This window comes from Leuciscus leuciscus (assembly GCF_965113295.1).
Source record: "Leuciscus leuciscus genome assembly, chromosome: 2".
NCBI lineage: Eukaryota > Metazoa > Chordata > Actinopteri > Cypriniformes > Leuciscidae > Leuciscus > Leuciscus leuciscus.
This window is the reverse complement of record NC_138726.1, coordinates 33,375,034-33,400,932: the sequence shown is the minus strand read 5'-3', so window position 1 is coordinate 33,400,932 and position 25,899 is coordinate 33,375,034. Positions and strand designations below refer to the sequence as shown.

Below are 25,899 nucleotides of genomic sequence, written 5' to 3'. Positions count from 1 at the left end.
CAAATAAGCTGTGTTGGGCAGAAGAGCCAACTTAATCTCTGTCTCCTACTCTCTCGCTCTCTCACACCAATGGAATATGGAGGAATAATTAATTGTATCCTAAATTTACCAAAACATCCCTGGCTTTTCAGTTTGGAAATAGTTGTTTGGATGAAATTTCGAAGAAAGTGAAATCCTGTAAATTGTTCAGAAAATTATCCTTTCACTTTAAAACTTTAAAAATGACAGCAAAACAATTGCAGCTTCTGTAAAGTTCAGCTTTTTCAGGTTAGAGGTTAATGGGACAACAAGTGATCAACCTGATAATTATGTGATAAAAGAGATAAAAAGTTTACATTTAAATTAAAATGTATGTTTGTATTTTGAATCGCTTTGCTTGTGATTATTCTATGATTAATCAGATTAATGTCCTCACTGGTGATAGGCCTAAATGAAGTTTTGAAAGTCGCATTCACCCTTATGTGCACCTTAAGCAGTAGCATATACAGACCAAGTGATTTAAACATAAATGGTCCATTAGCAGGTTACATAGATGGATGGAGCATTTGCATCCCAGTAACAAACTGAGCACACATGCATGTCGCAGCCTCACGGACAGCAGCGGGGAAAAACTGATGCGTTCACATCTCACCGTGTCCCTCCCCTGAAACCCACCTTCTTTAAAGGTTTTTGTGCGTCCGTTTTGTGGGATAACATCAGAAGGGTTCGTCCCGTCGAGCCAATCAGGTCCCTCCCTACCTCAGATCGCAGCTATAATACATAGGAGTAAAGAGGCTTCTCGCATAAGTGACTGTGGCTTCAACTCACGTTGCGATTTTGAGGTTAGTCTTACCTTTCACATCCACGCCGCAAACCTCCGATGCGTTATCAGACGCACATTTACGCACCTGTCACGGTAGGGCTTGGCGCTGAGGGGCACGCGTGAACTGAGGAGAAGGCAAGGACATCGCCGGAGATCCACGCAAAGAGAACGAGAAATCCCTCTAGACAGACCGCGCAGGGCGCTCTAGAACACCGCAGCGAGATTCACCGTGCGGCAAAATGCGGCTTCTGACGAGAGAGCTGCTGGTGTCTCTTCTCAGTCTGTCCTTGGTGGTGTCCGGACTGGCCTGCGGTCCAGGCAGAGGCTACGGCAGAAGAAGACATCCGAAGAAGCTGACACCTCTCGCCTACAAGCAGTTTATACCTAATGTCGCGGAGAAGACCTTAGGGGCCAGCGGCAGATACGAGGGCAAGATAACGCGCAATTCGGAGAGATTTAAAGAACTTACTCCAAATTACAATCCCGACATTATCTTTAAGGATGAGGAGAACACAGGCGCGGACAGACTCATGACACAGGTAATTCCTTTCCGTTCACAAATCACACCGGTGCTTGTTTTTAAGTCAGGGCTTAAGAAAGTACAGTTCGTGTAAGGATTGTGAATTAGTCTTGCGGCACGGCTCTTTCTAATGAAGCTGTGCGAGAGAAATGCCTCCAGGAGAGGACCGGCTGGTTGCCTCCTTGCTCACCCTCTCTGTTCCTATATTTGTCCTCGATGAGATACTACATCAGGCGCGCGTTAGCCTATATGTTTTATAAAATGTGGGTATCCTGCTAGATAGGTACGGCACCTGATCTGAAGGGACTGTGGTGGGCATAATATGTCAGTCTCATGACAGCTAAATATAGAAGGAAATTAAGCGTACATGTTCATGGGATCGCTTAGTAGTCATACCGCAGCCCACCCGCTCGCAGCGGCTGCTTATCAGGGCATGAAAATATTGACATTTCTCAAAGGATGCTCTTAAATTTGTTTCTGCTTATTAATGGGCCAGGACGGTACCGCTTAGTGACAGATTAGAATCAGACACAATGGCCTATCTGTCTTCACCCCTCTGCTTTCGATATTATGCAGGGGTTTGCTCCTATTCTGACAATAATTTTACGCCATGCGATGCTGCATAATCTATAGGCCTATTTGTTTTACAACTGACCGATATATAAGCAACATCAAGCGATGCACATGCATAAACAAGTTTTATGTGGTACACACCAGGAGTAGACTAGTACAACATTACTTTAATTGCAATATGCGCTGATATATTGATAAATGGTTAGATATGTGATTAATCCGTTAGATGCGGTAAACTGTTTTCTTTGCTTTGTAATTATATTCGACTAGCCAGACTTCGATCTATTTATTTTATGGTTAATGCTAGAGTTGTGAGCTGCTCAAAAATTATAGAAAGTCTTTTTTTTTGTCCGAGTTGTAGCCTACATAACATTTAACATTTTTTTCTTAAATTTTTCTTTCTTTAATTTTTGAAACGAAAGCTAGGCCTCTGAAAAAGTCAGACAGCTTCGGGAATAGGCTGTCTGTCCCCAACATGGCTTTCCACTCTCGTCGCATTAGCAGGGATCATTTGAACTTCTGACCCTTTGCCCAAAGGAAGAATAACATTGCTGCTTAGTAATGCATCGAATATATATTTGCTATACAAAGCATATTGAGCTCTGCTTCCGTGTAATTTACAAAGTGATTACCCTGAGTGTAATATTTTTTATTAGGTTATTTTGACGTGCCTCTGCTGAAAAGCTATTCGGTTCAAAATGACTGGTCATGACTGGTTATCGCATGGACGAGGTTTGCTGAAGCATTGCGAATGTCAACCAAAGTGAATTTATACGCGCTGCGCAGGTGCATTATAAAGTCTCCCTTTTTCTGGTCCTTAAAAAAAGATGAAACCCTTGTCTGGTGTGGTTTTCTCAGATGTATATCAAACTCTACTTAAGGTGAATGTGATTATAAGTGTGTGATGACCCGCGGGCACACACACTGCCATTAAAAAAGGAAAGCTACCCCTGCAATCTTGTTACTTCAAATGGACGTCTAAGCTTTTCAAAGGGAGTTAACGAGGTGTCCTTTTAGCAAATGTTTTGGAGAAGCGCATCCGAGTGGAAGAGATGGTTTGTTGGTTGAACACGCTGTGTAGTGAATTGGACTTAACGGTGCTGCTCACGAAATTAGGCGCAAGTGCGAGGGCATCCTGGAGGCTGTTTGCTCTGACAGGTAGCTGATAAGTGTTTCCTCTATAACAGTTCATTTTGAGAGGAGATTAGTAGCTGACTGTGACTATAGGCGGCGTGTTGAACAAACCTCGTGTGGAGCACAAAGCGGCGGCACAGGGGGTTCCCGCTGCGCTTCATGGTGGCTGAACAGAATTTGGCTTGATTTGCGGCACACGACCCAATGAATTAATAAAGAGTTTAGGCTTCACGGGTCTTGAATCCCCGGCAGTTTTGCTCAGAATATGCTAGGTTGTATCTTTTGGTCCCTTGTTTGTATTTTCCTCTCTCATTTGAGTCCCACGAGTGCTGTAGAGCTAATAAGCAGCAGATTAAAATAACTAAAGTAAAAATCACTAGTTACAGGAAATATATTTTTCTATAAGGGTAAAGTACCAGTCTGTCATTTTCCATTCAGTCCACAGATGTATCAGTATCACAGTAAGAAAATGATTAATGTAGCTACATAAGAGGATGCATGTGTGAAGTACATTAAGTTTTTGGTGGTTTGCATAATAGACATTGAGACATAATGGAGTGAACTTTAACTATTATATGTTTTATAATTGACTCTACTTCATTTTTTAATGTATGATGCAGTGTAATAAGATGTATGTGGCCTTCAATGCAGACATGAAAATTAGAGGGTCAGGCGAATCAGTAGAAAGTGGGGCGTTAGTAGTCTGGTACAGAAATGTATGTAGATGTTATAGGCTACGGATGGTGTGTGTGTGCTTGTGAAGTAGGGAGAGAAAGAGGCAGCGAGCGAGTCAAAGCTAGGAGGGAATTTGTGTGAATTATTACAGGTATTAATTTGGCTTAGTGTCACAATTTGCAAGCATATTTTGAATAGATTTTATATAACCTCTGAAAGACCGTCGATTAAGCAATCACATCACGTCCCTTGAGCAAACCTGTGCTGCAAGAATAATGAGTAGTTGCTTCTCCTCTTGGACGCAGTGAAAGAGTCTTTTGTAGTGTTTTATTTGACATATTGGTTAAGTGTTGGGAAGAGTTGTCCTGGAGAAGGCCAAGCATCCCAACACAAGGTCCCGGGAAAGGTTAGTGGGTGCATCACCCACACATGGCCTGATACTCCATATCTCGTACCTGCACCTCGGCGAGACCCACTGCTCTAAACCAAAATGTTTAAATAATAAAAACAACAAATCACTTACTGAACATCACTTTTCAGTATTTTTTGCCTTCTAATCTCAAGTTACTATTGTTTGTATTCTGGCCTTTTAAGAAGAAGAGGTCCTGATGCAGTCACACCTTTCTCTAGTTGGATCTATATGTTTTAGATCAGTGAAGCGAATGCAATAACTTATCAATTTTTCATTGAGCTCTTTGAGCAGAATAGCCTTGCATGCAAGGCTGAATTATTTCCAGTGTAAATACAGGATTCTTATTTCATATATATAGACTTATTTGTAAGTCAACCTGTTTGTCTGGACATACTGATTTGGATAGTTACAGAATTATTGTCAGTAAATGATGTCTGGAGTGCTGTGATCCTTTAAAATGCTGTTCAGAACTGACTGATTGTGATAATACTGAACCAGTCTATCACACCGAGGTCTTTAACTATACTAAAACTGTCAGTTTATTTAAAAAGCTTTTACGCAAGCTATCATTTAGGAATTTTTGGAGATTAAGAGCATTATTTATTGTGTGTGTGTTTTTTAATGTGTATGGCAACATGCATCAATGAATGGAATTATAAAAAATCATCTCTCTTCCTGTTCTCTCGCTGTCTTTCTATTAGAGATGCAAAGACAAGCTGAACTCACTGGCCATCTCTGTAATGAACCAGTGGCCGGGGGTTAAGCTGCGTGTGACAGAGGGCTGGGATGAGGACGGTCACCATTTTGAAGAATCACTCCACTACGAGGGAAGAGCTGTTGATATCACCACCTCTGATCGAGACAAGAGCAAATATGGGACACTCTCTCGGTTAGCTGTAGAAGCTGGATTTGACTGGGTCTATTACGAGTCCAAAGCACACATCCATTGCTCTGTCAAAGCAGGTAAGACCATGGCAGGTTGATTGGAAGGGCAAAATATCGAAATGATGGGCGTAATGCTTCACACTCCATTTCATGTTGAAAAAATATCAGGCTTAAAAAGATAATCTGCTTTTAAATACTGATACAGTGAAAACAACAACAAAATTCTTAATTTATTACAGAAAGTTTAAACTATAACTGTATTCATAAAAGTAACTTCTGGCAAATAAATGATTATTTCTAACAAATATTATTCTAATTAATAAATCGAATGTATTTTAGTTATTATGAAAAATACAAATAGTTTCAAGGCTATTCCTCTGTAAGATATTTTAAATCTTTCACTGAGAGTTAAAACGACTATCACAGAAAGACTTTCGAGCCAATATATTAACTGATCTTACATCGCCCCACTCTGTCTCTTTGAAGGAAGCGCTTATCAAGTCATCACAAGATCCCTCACTGAAACAGAATAAACATTGCTTATGAAGACATATCAAATCAAACACGCACGCTTAAAATATACGATGAAAAACACGACGGAGTTTGTGGCATCACTTGCGCAAATACAATGTAGGCCTAATTCCTATCAGCAATCTTTTATTTATTTATTTATTTTGTAGTGTAATAAGTTTAACATTGATCGAAGATAATTAAGCTGGAACACATTGGCAAAAGCCTTAGGCTTTCGCCAAATCTTATTTAAATTCTAAACACTTTTACAAATACATTACAGGCTTTAAACAGAGCCAGGTCGAACTCGCTCGCCCAAATCTGTTTCTCAATTGTCACCATCTTATTTCATGCCCTAGAATCTTATGAGAGGATTAGACGAAAAGTCCATTCTATAGCTCTGTTTACCGACCCAAGAGATCGGAATGTGAAGAGATCCCACAAGGCCCGAATTATTGTCATTAAGCTTGACAACGGAGAGCATGATGGTTTAAAAAATGAAAGGAAAGAAGAAGAGGGCATTGATTGACTACCGCTAGCATTTCTAATTTACATTCAAATCTACACCATTAGAGCCTTGGAAAAGTGTCTGGGCTGAGTAAATAGGTACTATTTGAGCCTGCTTGGGGTTTTCTCATTCTATAAGTGTGAATTGTCACATAGAAGTTTCTGCACCTGAGCAAATATGAAAGAGGCGCAAGGAAAGGCAGGAGTGTCCTTTTCCAAGAGTGCTCTGTACACAAGCTGCATTAGAATGACAATGTCCGGGCTTTATTGGTTTTTAATTAGAGCAGTCCAGCCTCTTTCCTCCTCCATCTCAAACAAAGACATTTTTTGGGGAAAAGCTTTCGATTTACAGCCTAATTCCCGTTGCCACGTTTTCTTTTGTTTATTCAGCCTTTTTCTTACTTTTGGCGACTTTGGGGCTGATATAGCCTAGTTTACGTGCATTCTTTTCGCGCTTTTTTATTTTATTTATTTGTCAGCTTCGTCATAACTAAAAATACAGGCCTAATGTTTAATTATGTTACTTCATGATATGCTGCATAAAAGGCGTCCCGTTTTATTCACCCATTGCTATTTGTCTCGACAGAAAATTCGGTTGCTGCAAAATCTGGAGGCTGCTTCCCAGGTTCGTCTCTGGTCACGCTCAAAGACGGAGGGCAGAAGGCCGTGAAGGACCTGAACCCCGGCGACAAGGTGCTGGCGGCGGACAGCGCTGGGAACCTCGTGTACAGCGACTTCATCATGTTCACAGACCGAGACTCCGCGACGCGACGTATGTTTTACGTCATAGAAACGAAAGAACCCGTTGAAAAGATCACACTCACCGCTGCTCATCTCCTTTTTGTCCTCGACAACTCAACGGATGATCTCCACACCATGACCGCCGCGTATGCCAGCAGTGTCAGGGCCGGACAAAAGGTGATGGTTGTTGATGATAGCGGTCAACTTAAATCTGTCATCGTGGAGCGGATATACACGGAGGAGCACCAGGGCTCGTTCGCACCAGTGACTGCTCATGGAACCATTGTGGTCGACAGAATACTGGCGTCCTGTTACGCCGTAATAGAGGACCACGGGCTCGCGCATTTGGCCTTCGCGCCCGTCAGGCTCTATTATGACGTGACATCAGTCCTTTTCCCTAAAAACTTAATCAGTGAGTCCAGTGCGACTTTACAACAGGAGGGAGTCCACTGGTACTCCAAGCTCCTCTATCAAGTGGGAACGTGGCTTTTGGACAGCCACATGCTTCATCCTTTGGGGATGTCAGTAAACTCAAGCTGAACACCTTCATATGGAAATAAAGCAAGAGAAATCACACTAATGTAGGATATAAGACAATGTTAGTACAAGAGAGAAAGAGAGAGCGAGAGTGAGAGAGAAAGAGACAAAGGCCCCGAGCGGAGTTGGGATATTTATTACAATGACTTTAAAAAAAAATGTCATTTTCAAAGAATAAATGGAGCCTTAAAAGTTTTCTTTGCATAATTTATTCTCGCGTGAACTCAGGCTGGTGGCACACAAACGGATTCGAATGATCATCCAGCGGTGCAGAATCTATTTTTGTATATCTCATGTAAACAGGAAAAAAAGATAATGTATGGAAAAAAGAATGAAAATTTCATGACAGGTTGTAACATTCTGTGCATATGTGCAAATGACTGTTATATTTTAGGGGTAAGCAAACGCCGCGGGGCTCCAGAAATTATATTTTTATACACAGAATTGTACATTAGATTTTGACCGATCGTTACCTAATCACTTTTCGTTATTTGAAATAGTGTAAGATACGAGAATATATTTTAATTTAAATAGGTGCAGAGTCTTTGCAGTCTTGTGCTGTTGTCTCTTTTAGAATTCTCTATTATTTTGTCATTGCTTTGGTTGTCAGATTGGGACAGACATATTGTTCACTCTTCTCTGGTTTCATTGTTTTTTTTTTTTGTATTTCTTTAAGAAAATGCGAAATGCACATTCTGACAATTCAGTAACGATAATAGTCCCACAGTAAAGAACAAAGGTTTTCGTTAAACATTAATAACTACTGTACATTTACTAAAATGTATTTTTCTTTTCATATTTTGTAATAGGTAAATAGTTTTATAGAAATAAAATGCAGCTGATGCACAGTTTGGATAGCATATGATTGAGTGGCCATACCAGTTAACTTGTCTTTCATTAAGGCAAGCTGTCAGGAAATGTATAGAATTTATTATTTATATGTTTATTATAAATGAATGAGATAAAGAAAATATTCAAACTGCTCGTTTGTATGTTTTTGTTTCATGAATATCCTTTGATGATGATGATGATGCAGAAATTGAACATCTTGACCTATCATTTTAATAATCTGAAGATTTAATAGGCTATTGTTGTTATTGATAGGCCTATTATTAACGCTCATCAATATTTTATTGTTATTGCTACTTAACAGGTCGCTTCTAGGCGGCAGTTTATTAAAATATTAACAGGGCTATTTATGTTCATTGCGGTCACGTTTAAGACATTGCACAACAAAAGATGGCTTTAAATGTAAATAGGCTACAATAATTAAATAAAAAATATTTTATTGTTGTAATGAAAAACGTAATCGGATAGAGTTGACCAGAGTTTCCCCCCACTATTCAGTTTGCATAAAGCTCGAGTGGGAGAAACCAACCCATTCAAACCAAAGTGTGGAAATGCGGAAAGTTAAATGTTGAAAGCGGCTATCGGTAAGACGCGAAAAAGTCTTTGATCTGCATTTTGTATGCTTGCGAAAAGTTGTGGTCCCATGTTAAATATGAACAGGATAGTCCTCCTTAGCGTAAACAGCTGAAAATCTCTCACGCAGATTAAAAAGGCTACTGTTTGCGTGCTTAAAACGCACCAACACATCTACTGGAAATCGCCTTGCCTATTAGATTGGCTCTTTAGTGATTTCTCATATCAAGGTCTTTAGTGTGGCTTTTACTCGCCGCCATGAGAATTACGTCAAAATATGTGACGGATTCAAATACATTAAATTATTAGACTACACATTTGGCTATTAAACACATTTAGTCTACACACTTTTCCCGTCTTCATATGATAGTGATTTTTATAGTTAATCGCAAGAATGAAACAGGTGGCGCACCAGGTGCAACGAGAGGAAGTCATCCAATTCAAATCTAATACACGATGCATAACTCTAACTCGCGGTTATGAGGTAAACCCAAACTCTAACGATCTCTGATTTTTCCTTTGGTTTAGTCTGAGATGTGATATGCGACTTCTATTCAAGGAAGGAAAAAAGACAGCCGAACTTTATGCAAGCTAACAATGAGCCCCAAACCCAGTTCAGACAGTAGAAATTCGAAATGACAAAAGCTGATCACATCCATAGCAAAGTGAAATAGTGCCGTTTTGTAAAACTGAACGGCCTATGTCATCCTTACAATTGTAAAACTTTAGCAAGCACCTCCCAGATCATGATATCATTCATGTGAACTCTCTGATGAACAATATTATCAATAATATATAGAGGAATAGTCCCAGAGAGCCAATGTGAGCTCAGCTGATAAACTGGGTATTGAGAATAGTACTAAAGTTTGAAGGGAATGTTCTAGCCTTATTGGTGTGCAAATTCATACTGTAATTTCTATCATTAGCAAATCTAAAAGACGGCTAGATCAGGGTCTTCACTATCTCTGTGTTGCACCAACAACAAAGAACTAAATATACAACTATATCCATTTATTGTCTTTTCTGATTAATGTGTGTGCGCGCGCATGGACACTTTGAAGGGTGTTAAAACTAGTGAGTGAATGGAAGTTTGAGCTTTTGAACTCTGTTGCAACACGAATAGAAATTCCACTACCAATTCTTGAGAAGACTTCATTGTGCTGCAGGTTTTGCTGCTTTTTAGAGCTGTTGGTGAGGCTCACTCTCAGCCCTGACCTTGAGCATTTACACAGACACAAAAGCGACTGGGCGAAAGCATTCCTCGGAGCAGGTAAATAAAACCCAACTAATCCTTCAGAGGGGCCTTGTGTCTGCAGCGAGAGCAACTGTTTCAACAAACGCTTGCTGGCAACTGCAAACAAAAATGGACTGGAAACTGTTGTGAGGTGGGAATGAAATAAAGGTTGCCTATCGTTAAATTCCAATCATTCATTTTAATTGCATGAATATTTACCCAAGTGACAATCACTTTTCCAAAAGTACAATTTAAGGGAATAGAGCACCCACAGCTTTTGACAGATTGGTGTGGACCACTGCTTATTGTGGCATAATGATTACTTGTAAAAAATCTGTAAGATGGTGATTTTTGTTGACTCAAACTGCGATAGGCTTACTTTATACTCTCAGAAAGTAGATGCAAGATGAGCATCAAAAGCCATTAATTCATCACTCAATAACAAGAATATGGGCAACACAGAAGATGAAATCCATGAAAAGGATTTATTTCAAGTAATTATTCATAACAAGTACAGTCAAGGCATATTATCGGTTTCCACTTGACAAGCTCCATAAAAGGTTACTAAACAAACACCATTTATATTCTTCAGAATTCAACATGTAGGACAGTCCGGTGTACACATTTCAAACACATCAAAACCGTTCCATTAATACAAGACTGAAGGACAACAAAACGGCGATCAAAGCAGCATAAATCACTTCCCCAATACAATAATGATTTCCAAGTAATGTTTTCTTTTCATCCAACAACACAACACGTGTGTACAGCTGCCAAGAGTGTACAGATCATTCTTGGGATTTGTGCAAGTTTTTGAACTTTGGAACTCAGTAGGGTGTGGTCCCAGAGACGCAAAACTTCCACGGACGTGGGCTAATACAGAAAGGAAATCCAGAAGCAAGGTCCCCCTGCTTTAATACAGAAGGATTATGTTCACACAACACCACAGTGAGATCAACAACAGCCTTCCCATCAAGCCTCAGACCCAGATGAAAAGAGCAGGAGAGAGAGAGAGAGAGAGAGAGAGAGAGAGAGAGAGAGAGAGAAATAGAAGGAGAGAGAAAGATACAAGAGAAGGGATATCTGGTACCACTTAAACTGAAGAGGACCTGTTGAGAAAATAAGACAAGTTAGCATCATCTGGACGCAGCTCTACTGTAGATAGACACAACATTATTTAGAACTGAAAACAAAAGGAGGGTTTTTCATATTAGTTTAATGTTTCCATTTTATTTTGTTACGCATCATTTTAGATATGCAGAGGTTTTCAAAAGCAATGTTCCTTTCACGGTGCAAGGACCTTCACTCGAATGATTTTAAGAAGGAATTTGATATAAACGTATTTTCATTATAATAACGATCAAAACTCACACACCATCACCAAACCAGAAAGATAAACACCAGAGTCAATACACAACATGTTTATAAATAGGCCTCTGATTTCAACTGAACAGTTTAGGCTGCTGGTTCACAATCAGCACATTAATTAGACAAACACAGTTCAGGTCTTGGAGACCAGAATTCAGGAGCACTGCAGTGGGATGCGGATATGGGAAGGTATCAGCTACGCTTCTCCCTTCAGTCAATCATTGCACTAAAGGTGATAAACAAGGCTCAAATATAGCATAAAAGGCTAAAAAACTAAGCAATTAAAAGTTTACTTCGAACCCATCAACTTGATAGTCCAGCCATCCTAAAATGAAGTCAGCATCAGATCAACAGAGCGCTGAACAAGACTAATCAAAACAAATCTGCTAGTCTGTATACTTCATTGTCCTGTTCGGTGGTGCAATAGTTGCAATGATTGTTTGCTAATTTTCAAAACAATCTCATCAGGTCACCCTCATTTTAAAGTTATATCTGCAATGTTCAAAGAATCTCTCAATCTTGCCACCGAAAGAACTCCAATACCAACGTTTATTTCAACGGGGGGGGGGGGTGTCTTTTTATAGGGTTGCAACATAAACCATCCAAATAATTCCTTTTGAAAACCAATGCCATCTTAGAACGTAAGGGGCTACAGATCTTTTGTTTTATGAAAAACCCTCCTTTCTGTGCTCCCGGAAGCTCTGTCCTGGAAAAGAGAAAAAAATTGTTTAATTACAAGTGACAAATAATCATACCGCTGCCAAAGGGAAGCAGTGTATTGAGTTTGACAAATAAAACAATGAGCAAAAACATGAGTCTTAGAGCTGACTACCATTATAAGAAATGGAAGTAATCTACCGCCAGGTTTCACAGACAAGGCTTAAGCTATTGTCTGAGACTAAAATGCATGTCTCATGCAGTTTTAACTGAAAGTAACTTGCACTGACACATCTTAAAATATATCAGTGCCATTGTTTTTTTTCTCAAGTTGCACACCAGTAACACTTTTTTTTTTTTCAAGGCACATTTATAAAAGCTACTTAAATGTCCTAACTGAACTAATGCCTAATGCTGGCTTAATCTAAGCCCTGTCTGTGAAACCAGGCCTAGAAGTCCTATCTTGAAGCAATAGGCCATCCTGGTATTTCTATAAACTGGCCAATTGTTCAACTGCAGCAGGATCCATGTAAACAAAATACAAAATTAAAACATGGGGAGTGTGCCAGCCACTTGTGATTGACAGAAATAAAGAAACAAAACAATATAAAACAAAAACACACCAAAAAGTAAAATACCTTTAACACTATTTTGGACTATATATCTTATCTAAAATCTCTGCCAAAAAGTGACCAATAAGTCAATCTCTGAAAACTTAAACTTGTCACATGTGTGATTACAGTTAGGAAAGGGACAGCTTCCCCAAGTTAATCTAAACTTACAATGAAGTTACTAAAATGTTCAATATGAACACGTGTTTCTCTCTTATAAGACCATTTATAAATTTTACGTCTTATAAGATTTATAATTAGAAATATATTAAAAGTGTTTTTCAGACTAGTTGAAACCTTTTAAATCCATAGGATTCACTCTCTTTATATAAATACATTCAAACCAATAAATAAAAAACAAATCCGTGCCCTATACCAATTTTAAACAGAGCATGTCTACAAAACTCAAAGTTAACAAAAACAAAATAAATGTAAAAAATCTTAGTCAAAAGGATCCATGTGTTTTGATTTTATAACATTATTTACAATCTTACCCATTATATATATTTCTGTGATTCCTGGAAACTCACAATGCAAAATATTAATACAAACATATAGACAAAGAGTACTGGGATTAATCATGGCTAACTACTATATTATAAATCACAAGTGCATCTTAAAGCAAGTGGGTGTTGAAGGGCAGCAGCTTTACAAATGAACTTGAAGGCCAATGGCCCAAAGTCTTGGACAGTCAAGAGAAAAGTCTTCAGATAAATTGTTGCACCTTAATTAGAAATAAAATCTTTCCACCTAAAATCCAATTCTACATTTGGCAACAGAAACATTCGGGAGGATGGACGAGCATTAGGGAAATGAGCATGTTGTGTTTAGAATAATAAAACATATTTTAGGATGCAAGAGGGAATCTTCAAACACAAAACAACATCAGACAACAGTTAATGGTGATAAAGACAGCTGGCTTCACATACCCGTATTTACATGGTATATATGTGACCACCTTTTATTTTTCATCTTTAAAATATCTTCAAATAATAAGCTCTAAGTTCTGCAATAACAAAATTGTTGTAAAATGACCAAGGGATACTTTTTTTATGTTGATATATAAAAACAAATTGAGAAAAGATATTCACCTGTCACATACAAGTAGGTATTTTTTAACCATTTCAAACATGGAAAGATTTCAATGAGAAAACAACAGACTTGACAGCTTCATACACATTTTTTCCCCCATTATATACAAAAAAGTGACCACTGATAATAGTTGCTCCCAAATCCTTTGAAATTGTAGACCTGGATGTGCTAATAACTACAAACATTTATTTGATAATTTTTTTTAATGAAGTGGCTACAACATAACAGGGATTTTGTTATACTGTTATATTATCTAAAACTGAGATATTTTAGATACTATAACAAGACTGTTTTTGCAACATAAGTATCTTATAATGTAAAGTGATTGGATTAAATTAATCAATCAAAATATGAACAATATAACCCACTAAACCAAAGAGCAGTTCTGGGGCAATAACGGGACAGTTCAGTTTAAGCTGTACAATTAAACTTTACAAGCACTATACTTACACCATACTGATGAACTATTATTATTAATACAAATAATAACGACGATGATATAACAACAACAATTTGGGATGTGAAATACTCATGATTGAGGCTATGAAAAACCAGGGATTGTAATATATTCACTGGAGACTGACAATACATGAGGATTTGTGTAAAAAAAAAAAAAAAAAAAAAAAAAAATCTTCATGGGTAACAACATACAAAATAAAGTAGAAAATGGAGATGAAGGGTTTTGGAAGAGTACCCAACAGCTGATGTTGACCAATCCCTATCCCTAACAACTCAATTCCTGTCTGACCAACTGCAAAACAATGAACTGAGTCCAAGCTATAACCATACAAACATTAGATTCAAAATATCTCCCTTCACAAACAAATGACCTCAAGCTGAACACGATTTACAAAAGCATCCAGTGCTCTAGACAACCCACACCACCATCAAAAGCTACAATAAAATCATCACACGGGCCTTGATTCAGTCATCCTCTTCCACACACAATGTGCTAAACTCTGAGGAAAGAAAACTAAGCACATTAAAAGGAGCATTACCAAAGGGGGGGACTTTCTGACAGCCTTTAATACTGTCCTAGAAGCCATTTCTAACAACAATTAAAATAATCAAAATATGCGACTCCAGCACCACAACTTAAAATCAAAGTATAAAAGCCATTTTTTGTCAAATAGTTTGTCACAAAGACACATCATGAACCACCACTCCAGCTCTGCGGAAAACTCAACTGCAATACAATAATAATGGTGAAAGGGACAATGAATAAACTTAAGATCATAAATAGTCATGAACAAATGCACAAAAAAAAAAGAGAGAGACATTCGCAATCTCACAGTGGCTTCCAAAGATATTCAACTAGAAAAAACCTCAACCCAAAAATGCCCCTGAAGTTCCTCAACTGCACCTCTACAACTCTGATGTCCACAACATGCCCTGGGCCACGGCCCAAAACTAAAGAGCTCCATACAGAAGAGTTCTGCTGCCCTCTACAGGTGACAAAAACAACTGCAGCATACAGAACATTCATTCAGTCAGGCCAAAGCCCCCATTTAACACTTTGTTCAAGTCAATGACTGGAAAATCCAAAATAAATCAAGAATTCCTATTGAAAAGAATTGTTCTGATGATCTGTCTTGAGAGCTACAGGATGGAAGCAACTATTATCAAGTGTCATAAAAATGACTTGGTTTCATCCCTCTGTCTCTTTTCACCTGCTGGTTCAGAACATTACTGATTTCCATATATAAATGAATGTACAGAAACAAGAGCGAGACTTCATGCCAAAGTCATTCACAACATGAGTTCTAATGCTGCGCCATATCCAGCAGGACACAGCTAGTGTTTGGCTCTTTGTTTTTTTACTCTTTCATGCATGTGGATTGAGTTTGATGACAGTCCTTTCCACACAGCTTCCGAAGCTTTAGCATCCTGATTGTGCGTCCGATTGTTTGCCCGTCTTTCAGAAAAAGAAGTGCTCTTCTTGCTCACTTCTCTTGTCTTCTCTTCTGTTGAACAATGTTCCTCAGCCATCAATAACGGAAACATCGATGTGAGACAAATCTATCATGTGCCTATGTAATCAAGGGAACATGTGATTGAAATGAGACACACATTTAAAAGCAAGCTAAACTTGGGCATCTCCATCAAAACATGACAGTCAGTAGAGTTACAGAAGAGCTCTTGTTCTTTGTTACACAGTTATGATGAGTAATACTTGCTGAATGCACATTTCATTCGCTCTTCAGCGACACAAACCATTGTGATCTGCTTCAGCCAATAACAACACATATACCAATACGTTAACGGAAGTTTTGGTCTAATGCTGTAGCACAATCTTTTTTCTCGCTTCCCAGCAATTCACACCATATGTGAAGAAACTTCTGAGATTCAATATTTGATAACTGTCCTACAACAGCAATAGCATTTAGACCAGGGATGTCCAAACACAGTCCTCAGTCCTGCAGAGTTTAGCTCCAACTTGCCACAACACAAATGCCTGGAAGTTTCTAGTATTCCTAGTAAGACCTTGATTATCTGGTTCAGGTGTGTTTAATTGGGGTTGGAGCTAAACTCTGCAGGACAGTGGCCCCCAGGAGCAGGACTGGACACCCGTGATTTAGACAATTTTGTCAAGTTTTTAGGGCTATTAACATGGAAAAGGTCCATAGGAATCTAATCAAAATCGTATTTGCAAACTACATTTATAATGTATATTAGGTCTTAGTGTGAACAAGTCTTGTTCTATAAAATCATGGGGGGAAAAAGCCCCAAAATCTAATTATCTAAAAAATATCAACGACTCTACTCATGTCCATGCATTGAATTGCATTAACAAAAGCACAACTAAGTTTAAGATGAATTCAAAAGCTTACCTGTGAAAGCTGTGCTGAAAGCTCACTGCATGTTCTGGGTTCACAAACTTGGCAATGGCCTTCCGCTGCTCAGGCAACATCGTAAACATCTATTAAAGAATCACACAAATGTTTTAGTATATAAACATTCATCTACATTTTCTATGAGAGATTTTTCTTTACAAAATAACAGTGGGTGATACACCTTAAGAGCAGGGGAAAAGTCATACAGGAGTGCATCACTGACAGCACACAGCTAGATGGCACTATTGTCATATTTTTAAGAGACCACTCTACCCAGAAAACGGTTTATTCTTTGGGCCAGTCAGGAAGTCGAGGTAATTTGCAAACGTGATTTGTTTTATGTGCAAGTGTATGTGGGGGATCATTTTAATGCACAATGTGGAGGCAAAGAACCATCTAGTCGTGGATTATCTCACTTTTATCACATAGGGCACTGCCAGAATGTACATCATAGTTAATGATGTCATTGATGTCTGCAGTGCAAAATTTGACTGGACTGACAAGTTTCAATGCTCCTGAATTTCTCTCTATTTGTGAGTGACTGTCGAAGGCAGCACACTGTGATTAAACTAACTGTGCATTAAACAGATTAAATGCACACCTTCCAGCCAATCAGAATTGACTATTCAGACAGACCATGTTGTAAATTACAAGAATTACATAGAATTACTAAATGACTCCTAATGGATTGATTTAAACTTTCAAACAACAGTAAACCCAGGATCTCATCAACATAATGCTGTTCAACCAGCTATGTGCGACTTTTAATACCATTTATTACTCTCACTTCAATATGTTCCACTTTTCTTGCAGGAAAATTTGAAAATATCTGTTCTAAAGATATTATGGTCTTCAAACAGTTAACTGAGATGAAACTTAAATACATAATAAATATGCTTGGGGTAAAAAAAATATATATAAATAAATAAATAAAAACCTGCCAAAAGAAGCCCCTCTGAAAAATATGGTGCAAAGAAGCATCACTTTAGACCAAGATGCTGTATTCTAAATTATACAGTTAAATATCTTTAGCCATGTCTTATGCTCTTTGGCCAGCAGATGGTGCTGTCACCAATTTGGTGTTTGCTCAGGGCATTGTAATAATGATGTAGCAAGTAACACACAGTGTACACACCTTTACTTGATCCATAATAAAACAAAAGATAGATATACATTTTGGAAAAGTGCAAAACAAAGTCAATGTGGCCTAACCTCAACAGGGCCAATGGAGTTGAGAAGGTTCATGAGCTGTTTGTTGGTTGTGGTGGTGGATAAACCCTCAATGCAGACAGTGCTGGGCTGACAATCCTCAGCTCTTGGGCTCTGCTGCATCATCATACGCCCCCCACCACGGCCACGTCCTCGGCCCCGAACTACTAACTGTGGACATAAGTAAGGGGAATATTAAATTAATTAAATTAACAGTACATTTTACCAGCTAACAACCACTATGATATTAATAAAAAAGTATGACGAGACCATCACAGAAGAAACCAGTGCTTTAATGCGATGCTGAAACAGGAATCTTTGTTGTTTAATTCATGGTTATATCCGTTAGCTATTTTTACTCTCTCTGCCTGTACTTGTAATTGCTCTTAAAAAAAAACTGACACATTATAATTCATACACAATGTTTATATTTTCAGAGGCATTGTTAGACTTCCATGGTTCAAACATATAATGAACAAATGGTTTCAAAAAGCAAGTTAAACTATATAAACTCATTTTCTGTAGCCTTGATTTATTTGACAGTTATTAAATAATCAGGGCTACAGAAAATATTAGATCATATAGTTAAACTTGAAATAGGAGAGACAATGCACCAATCTCTTCAGCACTTTATTGATTAAGCGTGAAGTGGCTAGAGGGAAGAGACTTCTGAAAAAGGCCATCATTAAGTCACGCCTGGAGTTTTGCTAGAGGCCATGTGACAAAACCTGGTGAATGAAAATGTTGTGGCCTATTGAGACTGAAGCTGAGCTCTTTGGCCTTGAAAGCAAAGCTCTATGCTGGGTGCAGACTAAAGAAAGATAAGGCCAAAGTCACAGTTAAGCACAAACTTTATGTCAGTATAATATAAGCCTTTAATTTTGTAAGGTAATAAAGACTCTTGTGTGTTTTATGGCACTATTTTTTGTAAAAGTGCTCTGGGTGCTAAACAAAAACACTACACAAATCATTTTAAAGGAGACCTATTATGCAAAATCCACTTTTGCATGCTGTTTGGACATAAATGTGTGTTGGCACAACCACCCAATGTACACAACCACCCAATAGTGATAAAAATACACACTCCTTTTTTATTAATCCCCATAAATCATCAGCAGTGTCTCCCAACGACCTGTTTTCAGAATGCTGTTTTAGTGACGTCACTACAGCACAGGCCCCGCCCACGAGTGTTGACAGACACTGCCATTCTGCCATTGTACTGACGAGAATGTCTCCCAAGCGTTGTAGGTGTTGTGTGGCTGGATATATTAATCCACATAGCTCTCTCTATTTACTCCCGAAATCTGAGGTAGCCGCTGAAGACGAGGTAGAATTATTTTGTTTTTAAAGAAAATGCTCCCTCAACTCTCCCGAAATTCGTTTATGTACTTGCGCACTTCTTATAACTTAGGCTATGTTCACACTTAGCGTCTTTTTTGACAAGAAAAAGTTGACAACGGCGTTTTTTTAGCAAAAAATATTATAACCGTAATTAAACTACTAAACTATACCTGTTCCATCTCCATACAGCACTCTGACTCTGTAGGCATTATTGTCCGACTCCGGGTCGAAATGAACACCGTTACTGAGAGTTTCTGATATTATAATCATTCCGTGAGATGAAATTGTCCTGAGAGACTGAGTGCGAGCTCATGAAGCTCCGCCCCCTGTGTCGTGCAGCAGCAGCTTATTTGCATTTAAAGGGCACACACTAAAACAGAGCGTTTTTCTGAGCCCCAAAAAATGACAATTTAAACATGCTGTAAAAAATGATCTGTTGGGTATTTTGAGCTGAAACTAGACATACACACTCTGGGGACATCAGAGACTTATTTTACATCTTGTGAAAAGGGGCATAATAGGTCCCCTTTAAAGCTAATTTGACTGAAATTCTGGGGATTCACAGGACTGTTAAAAAGTTTGGGGTAAGATTTTGGTAATGTTTTTGAAAGAAGTCTCACCCAAGCTGCATTTTAGGGATGCAATATGAATATAAATATAATTATGAACATTTTGGCCGATTCTGTTAACCAATAATTCTTAATATTTGAAAGCCGATAACCGATATATTGGCTGATAAATCTAAATCCAAATTTGTATATAACTTTTCAGAGCTTGATTTCTAAAACAAAAGTCTCACTATTAAGTCCCAAGCACTTCAACATGAATCAAGCATATACAGTACAGAAGACTTGTTTGAACCAGTGTAAGTTTTAAAATTAATTTTACACTGCTATGGCCAACTTTCTTAAATATAATTTTAAAAAAATTATATATATATATATATACATTTTTTATATATATATATAAAATTATATTTAAGAAAGTATATATATATATAAAAACATACAATTAATTATATTTAAGAAAGTATATATATATATGCAAACAACTCATTGGACAACAACTTGCATATAAAGAATAAAAATGCATGTGCCATGGATAAATAAAATGTAATGTGGGTTAGGGTTAGGATGTACAATAATGAAATTATTTTAATTAAACCATATTTAAAAGTTATTTGCTAAAAGATAAAAATGAAACAAGAAAAATAAGTGCTAGTTATTATTAATAATGCATCAATGATTTTGAAAAAAAACCCTAAAATTAATATTACTGTTTCAAATAACAGCATTGCTGTTTGAGCTACACTGGGAAACTGAGGCGCTTTGTTAGCGAGTTAATCAACAACAAAATCTATATGAGATTAATCATATTTATACAAAATAAACATAATATTACAACTTATATCTGCACAAAATGGCGCAAATGCACAAGTAAACATGAACTCTCTCTCTATTTATATTTATATATGTTGATATATTGTGTTGCTGAAAGTATATTTAAACATAAAAATGTAAATCGGTTCGAATTTGGTTCAGATAAAATATTCCAGTACAATGCAAAGGCATTTCATCCATGTTTTCAAATAAAAGTGCATCAAAAGGCCCAGGTTGGCTCTGGACTCAACTAAGCGCAGCTGCCACGCTGAAAAATCCCGCTCTCTCACCACTTACTCAGTATAAAATACACTTTTGCTCCCAGCGAGACACCGGGTACAATATGAGTGAGTGATTTACAAGGCCACGGTTATATCAGTAAACAGCAGCAAGTGTTTAGAATATCTGACTCAACATGAGAGCTCGGGCAGATGCAGCAAGACAGTCTGACTGAGACGGTGCGAGAGGCTGTGCAGGAAGGCACTCTGCTGTGACTGACTGACACACGTTAGCACTGTATTTGTCCCCTGAGAACGGACAACTGTACAGAGACGGCAGCGTGCGGAAAAGGCCAAGGGATCTTCATCTCTCCTGCTTCAGCCTGTCAATATCATCACACCTGGCACTCTGTTCCATATCATTACTGCTCCTGCTCTCTTCCAAAACAGCTACCAGTCCCCTGGGAGAAGCAGTGACACAGCTGAGCCATAGCAGGAAACCAAATCTGCCGTCTTTACTAGTGCTGAAGCGTGAGGGAGAGAACCACTTAGAGTAGCTCTTCATGACAGGGAAAAACTCTCACAAAGAGAGCAGATGTGGTTGTATATTCTGGACAGCACTACACAAGCCCATGAAGAAAAGCAAATATAAATAGAATTACGACATGTGCATTCAAGTGATTTTGGTCAGAATAAAATGGACGTACTGGACAATTTCATCCTTTTCTCTTTTTCCCTTCCTGACAAAGACAGAAAGCTTTTTAGTTCTAATACAACATGAACGTGAAAGTTACGTTTTCTGCAAACAACCATTCAAAAGTTCGAGGTTGGTAAGATTTTTTAAATGTTTTTGAAAGAAGTCTCTTAAGCTCACCAAGGATGCATTATTTGATGAAAAATAATATTACAAATTAAAATAGCAGTTTAAAAAATTTTTTTTATATTATGCCCTTTTACAAAGTCTTGATTTTGTTTTTGGGTTGTACTAAAATATGTTTTCGGGTTGTACTAAAATATGTTTTCAAGCTTGATTATTAAAAAAAAATCATTATTTTTTTCACATATTTTACATTATTACAGCACCTCTCTCCCCAGTCTGGCTCGAAAATGGCGATTTCGATGAAGCCCCTCATTCTGAAATAGCTGGCCCAGTGTGTTGTGATTGGCAGCGCATAGCGCATGCTCGGGAAGTGTAGTGTATTTGATCATTCTTGTGTTGCCACAAAGGATGATGGGAGACAGGGAATTTGATCTGACTACTCAAAGTAGTTAGTGCCCTCCACTAATATTGGCACCCTTGGGAAATATGAGCAAAGGTAGCTGTGAAAATAAATCTGCATTGTTTATCCTTTTGATCTTTCATTCCAAAAATGCACAAAATTATAACCTTTCATTGAAGTAAAACAATTGGAAGTGGGGGGGGGGTTCATTATGACATAAATGCTTTTCTCTAGCCACAATTCACGTTAGCCACAATTACTGCCACCTAATTATTGCAATGTCCTTTTCCCAAGATAACAGCTCTGAGTCTTCTCCTATAATGCCTGATGAGTTTGGAGAACACCTGACAAGAGATCAGAGACCATTCCTCCATACAGAATCTCTCCAGATCCTTCAGATTCCCAGATCCATGTTGGCGCTTCTCTTCAGTTCACCCCACTCATTTTCTATAGGGTTCAGGTCAGGGACTGGGACGGTCATGGCAGAAGCTTGGTTTTCTGCTCAGTGACACATTTTTGTGTTGATTTTGATGTTCGTTTTAGATCATTGTCCTGATGGAAGATCCAACCATGGCTCATTATAAGATTTCTAGCAGAGGCCGTCAGGTTTTGATTTTTATTAGAGATGCACCGATTGATCGGCTGGTGACCGGAATTGGCAGATTTTCACGTGATCGGCCATGACCGGCGATCGGCCGGTCAGTCTGACATATGCCGATTTTAGACAGCGCGTGAGCGTCGAGTGAGCAGCAGTGAAGCGCGGGTTTCGGCGCGGATCTATTTTTGCTACGCTGCTCACGCTCAATTAAAGTGAAAGCACACTTTTGATGGACAAACTAAAAATGAATTCACCCCAAAATGTGCTCAATATGCACAGAATAAGTATGTCTAGTGTGTTTTAACAAGAACTGGAGTATGTCAGAAAAGAAAACGAAGACTCAAAAATATTTGTAGAAGATTTTCCCATTTAAACTTGTTTTCATTATTCAGTTTTGGTTGCAAGTATGCTTATGATTATAAAAAAAAAAAAAAAGTAAACTAGCCAGAAAATATAGAAATATCTTTATACTGCAAGGCTATATATACAGTGCTATGCTAAAGTTTACTAAAAAGAGGAATAAAAAAATCATCTTTTGGAAATTGACCTTAATGCCTTAATTAAAAAAATTAGGAAAAATCCAACCTTTAAGGACACCAATTTTCTTTGTGAATCAATAATGTATCGTAAATAAATAAATGTTCTTCCTTAAAATACAGGGTGCATAAGTCTGGACACCCCTATTTTAAATTCCCACAGAGGCAGGCAGATTTTTATTTTTAAAGGCCAGTTACTTCATGGATCCAGGATACTATGCATCCTGATAAAGTTCCCTTGGCCTTTGGAATTAAAATAGCCCCACATCATCACATAACCTTCACCATACCTAGAGATTGGCATGGAGTACTTTCCATAAGCTCATCTCTCAATGGCAAATCAAACCAGCTATTAGGCTAACTGAAATAAAACCATGCCAATTTCTAGGTATCAACCTCCAGCAAAAAAATAAGCCCACAACATTAAAGATCCAGCAGTATATTTAACCCTGGGCATGGGGTACTTTTTATCCCTGTTTGCAAAAAAAAACCCATCTAGTGGGTTTGCTGCCAAATAGCTCTTTTTTTACTTTCATTTGACCAGTGAATCCGGTCCCTTTTGAAGGTCCAGTCGTGTCTGACAACTGAATATGCTGGAGTTTGTTTTTGGATGATCGAGGAGTATTTTTTCTTTAAACACTCCCAAACAACATGTGGTGATGTAGGTGCTGTTTGATTTTATATTTAATTTTTTGGCTTTCTGACCCCAAAACTCAACTAATCTCTGCAATTCTCCATCTGTGATCCTTGGAGAGTCTTTGGCCACTCAATCTTTCCTCCTCACCATGCACGTCCTTTTAGATTTTTTAATTATTGCCCTGATGGTGGAAAAGGGATTTTCAATGCTTTAGCTATTTTCTTACAGCCACTTTCTATTTAGTGAAGCTCAATAATCTTTTGCTGCACATCAAATTCTTTGGTTTTACTTATTAGGGCTTTTCACACTTGAAATAGTTAATCCTGGGTCATTCTAAAGCCAGGGTAAATGGAAACCTGGGTTATCTTGCTTCACATTTCACACTGCTCATACTATACCCGGGGTTAACAGTTAATCCTAGGTATTCATAAACTGCTGTTTCCCACTGCACATTCCTAAACCCCAGGATAAAGTCCATATTTGCATATTTTCTGTGTCAGTGTTACTGACTGGACAAACGCAGCACAGGACCTGTTTACATAAAGGCTCTAGCATTCTGCTTATTTTCACGTTACCTCACGTAAACCACGCTCCAGACCAAGAAGATAATAGACAGTTTCAGCAATGCGCGAATCCTCATATTACACATTACTGACATTACTGAAGTTTTTTTCTGAGAAAACTAGGGCCCTATGATTTCCGTGATGCGGAAAACGCGGACGGAATCACGGAATTTACACATGAAAACGGAATTCTCTTATACGCGCGGAATCGCACAGAATTTGCATATATTTTGTTGACATATTAAATAAAGGTTTTTTTTTTTTTTTACTTCCTTCTCATTTTTTCAGTTTAAAACAACAAACGTAGAAAGGTCTCTACCTAAACCGTGGCCAAATGGCATTGTTAAACATGTTGCCTAGTAACTATACGTCCTTACGTTCCGCGTAAGGAAAAAAATGTCGAAGCGAGCTCATCAAGGCAGTTCACATGTCGTGTCTTTTGCGCGCTCAAGTTCGTCATTTCAAATGTAGGCACGCCGCACGCTCATAATTGAAGCGACGCGCTCATTTTTTTCCAGGCCCAGCGAGATGAAAACACCTCAACTCTTCAGAATGCCGCAAGCGCACCGCAGTTCATGTGACGAGAACCAAAATATCAACTTCACCCTTTCCGTAACAACATTGAAAGCTCAGTCAACATAAAGGATGTGGGTGCACCACAAACACTACGGGTGTTTTTCTCTTCTCCGTAAATAAATCTTGTAGCAGAGCTAAAGCAAGCGTTTCTCGGTGGTGGAAATCTATTAGCTATTTAAACTTCTTTGTTGTTGTGAAGAGCGCAGTGCACGGTTGCATAGCAACGACAGACACCACGGGAAAATCGGACCGAATTTTACTATAAATAATAAAAAAAATAAGCTAATGTGCATTGTATTTGTAAATGTCAGTAATTTATCTTTTTTTGCTTACATGGGGGGGTCACTGATGATGATGGGTTAACACTGTACTTTTAGGCTGTAATATGTCATTGTGTTGGCTTTCTGTCAGGCACATATCGTTGTTTCAATGTTTCTGTCTCCCTGCAGCATGGCTGCATTTAATCTTTAATTTAATATTCATCAATCCTACCTTGTAACTGTTACCTTCATGTTACTGTTATTTTTGGCCAGAGATTTGTTGAAGGTTTGGCTGAATTTTTGAGAATTTTGAATGTGCTTTGCTGAATATATTAACAGTTTAAATAAAAAAGCTGAATTGTGAGTTTGTGTTACGGAATTTTTAAAGGTCAATACTGCTTAGAAGTGAAAAGAAAACAAGCAAATCCGAAAAATCCGAAAGGGCTGAAAATAAATCCCAAAAAACGGAATTTGAAAAAAAAAGAAAACGGAATTTGAGAAAATAAAACGGATTTCATAGGGCCCTAGAAAACCTTTCAAACTATACAAGGTAAGAATGAAAATGTCTCCTTTTCACTCCAATTGTTGCATTTTCCATCACCGTTTGACATTTTTCCTATCACACGCAGAAGCAACTGTTTATATACATCACGCTGTTTCCTTGACTGCCCAAAGGAACATAGGAATATAAGGAATAACTGAACAAGGAATATAAGGAACGCGATTGGTTGTCTGTTGCAAAGCATCTAGTGGTAGCATTCTAACACCACATCGTTTCACACTGTAACGGTTTGGCACTGCAATGCGGAGTTAAGATCTGGAGCAGGGTTTCATAACCCCGGGTAAAA

The 25,899-nt window shown here is 38.1% G+C and overlaps 2 protein-coding genes across 5 annotated transcripts in view; one reads left to right on the top strand and one right to left on the bottom strand.

Moving 5' to 3' along the window:
* Window positions 1–397: 397 nt before the first annotated feature.
* Window positions 398–12,658, top strand: shha (sonic hedgehog signaling molecule a). Its single transcript, XM_082162186.1, has 3 exons — window positions 398–1,341; window positions 4,818–5,079; window positions 6,605–12,658. The coding sequence occupies exons 1-3, from the start codon at window positions 1,042–1,044 to the stop codon at window positions 7,297–7,299; spliced, it is 1,257 nt and encodes a 418-aa protein (XP_082018312.1). The 5' UTR covers window positions 398–1,041; the 3' UTR covers window positions 7,300–12,658.
* Window positions 10,419–25,899, bottom strand: part of rbm33a (RNA binding motif protein 33a) — a 55,993-nt gene continuing 40,512 nt past the window's right edge. For 3 of the 4 annotated variants that reach the window (XM_082162116.1, XM_082162119.1, XM_082162117.1), the window contains exons 17-19: window positions 17,727–17,894; window positions 16,512–16,600; window positions 10,419–15,710 (exon numbers count right to left, since the gene is read on the bottom strand). In XM_082162116.1, coding sequence (XP_082018242.1) covers window positions 15,662–15,710; window positions 16,512–16,600; window positions 17,727–17,894 — 306 coding nt within the window. In that variant the 3' untranslated portion in view covers window positions 10,419–15,661. The remainder of the gene's footprint in view (window positions 15,711–16,511; window positions 16,601–17,726; window positions 17,895–25,899) is intronic. The other variant, XM_082162118.1, reaches the window with a different exon arrangement.

What these genes read in the sequence shown, in the direction of transcription:
- shha (XM_082162186.1), top strand. Translation starts at nt 1,042, where the DNA reads ATGCGGCTTCTGACGAGAGAGCTGCTGGTGTCTCTTCTCAGTCTGTCC. An exon ending in CGGACAGACTCATGACACAG is followed by an intron (nt 1,342 to 4,817) that starts GTAATTCCTTTC and finishes TCTTTCTATTAG; the next exon opens with AGATGCAAAGACAAGCTGAA. An exon ending in CCATTGCTCTGTCAAAGCAG is followed by an intron (nt 5,080 to 6,604) that starts GTAAGACCATGG and finishes TTGTCTCGACAG; the next exon opens with AAAATTCGGTTGCTGCAAAA.